We start from the raw sequence: 2,290 nt of genomic DNA on the forward strand, positions 1-2,290 counted from the left end.
TTTTATGATTTGGTTAATCATTTTTTTCAGATTGAAATGAGCTAGTAAATATAACAATTGTTCTAACATGAGTTTTGCCTATGATGCATATGCAGGCTGCTGGTTTTGAAACAATAAAACCGTTCCGTGCATACACACACCACCTTCTTGATTATTAAAACTTGTATTAGAACAAAACTATGAACATTTTAAATGATTCATACATAAGCTCATCTGTAGCAGGTGTAGCTTCAATATTAAACTCAGCCACAGGAATATTATTAGCAGCAAGAGCAGGGGCATACATTGCAGCAGGATAAACAACAGCAGATGTTCCAATCACCAAACAAACATCGCATTCTCCCAGAGCTTTATCTAAATTAAAAATAATATAAAGTTGAAAAAATACATTTAACATTAAAACCTCAAATCATCATTTTACAGTAAATTAATCATATTGCATTAATTATCAAACATCTTAGCATCCTTATATACAAAATATAGACATACCTGTATCTTTAAGCACATCTTCTTCAAGGTTTTCACCAAACCAAACAATGTGAGGCCTTAGCAAACCACCACAACTCTTACAATGTGGTAGATCATTTATTGGTATTTCTGGCCCTTTAAAACTAGGATCAGGTGCGCTAGGAATAACAAATCACATTAAAATGTCCATGAATATTGAAGCGAAAGCTAACAACTCCTCGTTAATATTTCAATCTACCCTAGATAATCAGATTTAACTGAAATAATTAAACATTTAAAACTCAAAATATGTTTATTTGAGCCAAACATTTGTGGCTTTAACACAAAATGGAAGTCAAACTTCACAGGTCATATTCGAACTGACACTGTGAACTGACTCAAAATGCTAAGGAACTGCATCAACATGACCTTTCAAAAAATTAGTCACATTTCTCATCAAAATGAAAAATAATTAATAAAATATAGTAGTGACAAATAACCTTTGAAATTTTATGAAATACCTTTTTTTATCATACCAATAGGTGTTTCAAGTTTTATTAAATTTATTTTGCCATGACCAACTTCAAAGCTCAGTAAATTAGTAACAAGAAGTAATAGGGTCCAAAATACTTTATACTTCGACTTCTTGTCAAAACTTACAATTTCTGTGCTAAATGAATTTTGTCAGAAAATAGTCAACTCTACAATGATCTGGAGCTCTTCAAATAAAGTTTTTGAACAAGAATCTTAGTATGGTATTTAACAGAATACTTGAAGGAAAAAAAGTAGCTTGAACGAGACAATATAAATTTAAAAATGACATAATTAAAATGTCTTCAGTGGCCAAACAGCTGGTGAGTGGTAATTCTGCCACTGACAATTAATATGTGTGTGGTTTAAATATTATAAAAATATTTTTAGATAAAACAAAACAGCAGAAAAAAATCTTTAAAAAAAATAAATATTATTTACTCATGCTAACGAACAAAACATTGTTAAGTTATAAATATTAATTAATGATCTAATATGTAATGTTTCTACACACCAACAAGGATTAAACAAGTGCAAATTGAATCTAAAAAAGTTTTGAAATATATTTTAAAAATGCAACCTTCATAAATTATTAAGTGCATAACAGCCCAATCTTTAACTTTAGAAACAGAACTACCCAGTTCATTTGTATCACACCCTTCTACTTTATTCACTAACTTGGAGTAATTCATTATAATACACCGTATAACACACAGTTGAAATAAACCAAAAATAACAAAATCTAAAAATTTTGAAAGACCTGAAATAACAGCAGATCTACTATTGTTATGAAGGTAGACGAAGATCTATTAATATAGAACAAAAGGGTCATTGTAACTGTACAATGAAAGATCATTACTGATCTCAAAGTTATAACTCATTAGTGCCATATAAAATTGATTGAGTTGAGCTATTAAGGGAAATGGTTCTTCTGCTCTGTAATAGTTTATATATATTATTAACTACTGTCCATTCAGTTATACTTCTCATAAATTAGGTGAAAGACCTTGTGAATTGATTTTCAACAAGGTCTATAGCAGAACTACTATTACTAGTTTTGAATTTTCGATCATGGTTTACATGTGTTATGAGAACCTTTTGAATATTCAAGAGTATAGAAGAAATTGTATTACCAAACATTAACTCCAAAAAGTATAAATTTGTTACTTCTGATACAATATAAAAAACCAGTAGTCCTTTTATCGTCACTTTATTGACAAAACCTGGTTAAGATGAATACGCCAATAATTCTGCCACGAATTAAGATAAAGCTATCCTTTTTTTTTTTTTTACAATTAAGGCCTATAATCAT

The 2,290-nt window shown here is 29.3% G+C and overlaps 1 protein-coding gene across 1 annotated transcript in view; it reads right to left on the minus strand.

The window, feature by feature from the left end:
- LOC106683674 (NAD-dependent protein deacylase) overlaps nt 1-2,290 on the minus strand; it is a 23,853-nt gene that overhangs the window by 19,695 nt on the left and 1,868 nt on the right. Inside the window, exons 3-4 of the mRNA XM_067051805.1 lie at nt 490-626; nt 204-354 (exon numbers count right to left, since the gene is read on the minus strand). Coding sequence (XP_066907906.1) covers nt 204-354; nt 490-626 — 288 coding nt within the window. The remainder of the gene's footprint in view (nt 1-203; nt 355-489; nt 627-2,290) is intronic.

This window comes from Halyomorpha halys, unplaced genomic scaffold (assembly GCF_000696795.3).
Source record: "Halyomorpha halys isolate HHAL.00 unplaced genomic scaffold, Hhal_1.1 Scaffold505.1, whole genome shotgun sequence".
Classification (NCBI taxonomy): Eukaryota; Metazoa; Arthropoda; class Insecta; order Hemiptera; family Pentatomidae; genus Halyomorpha; species Halyomorpha halys.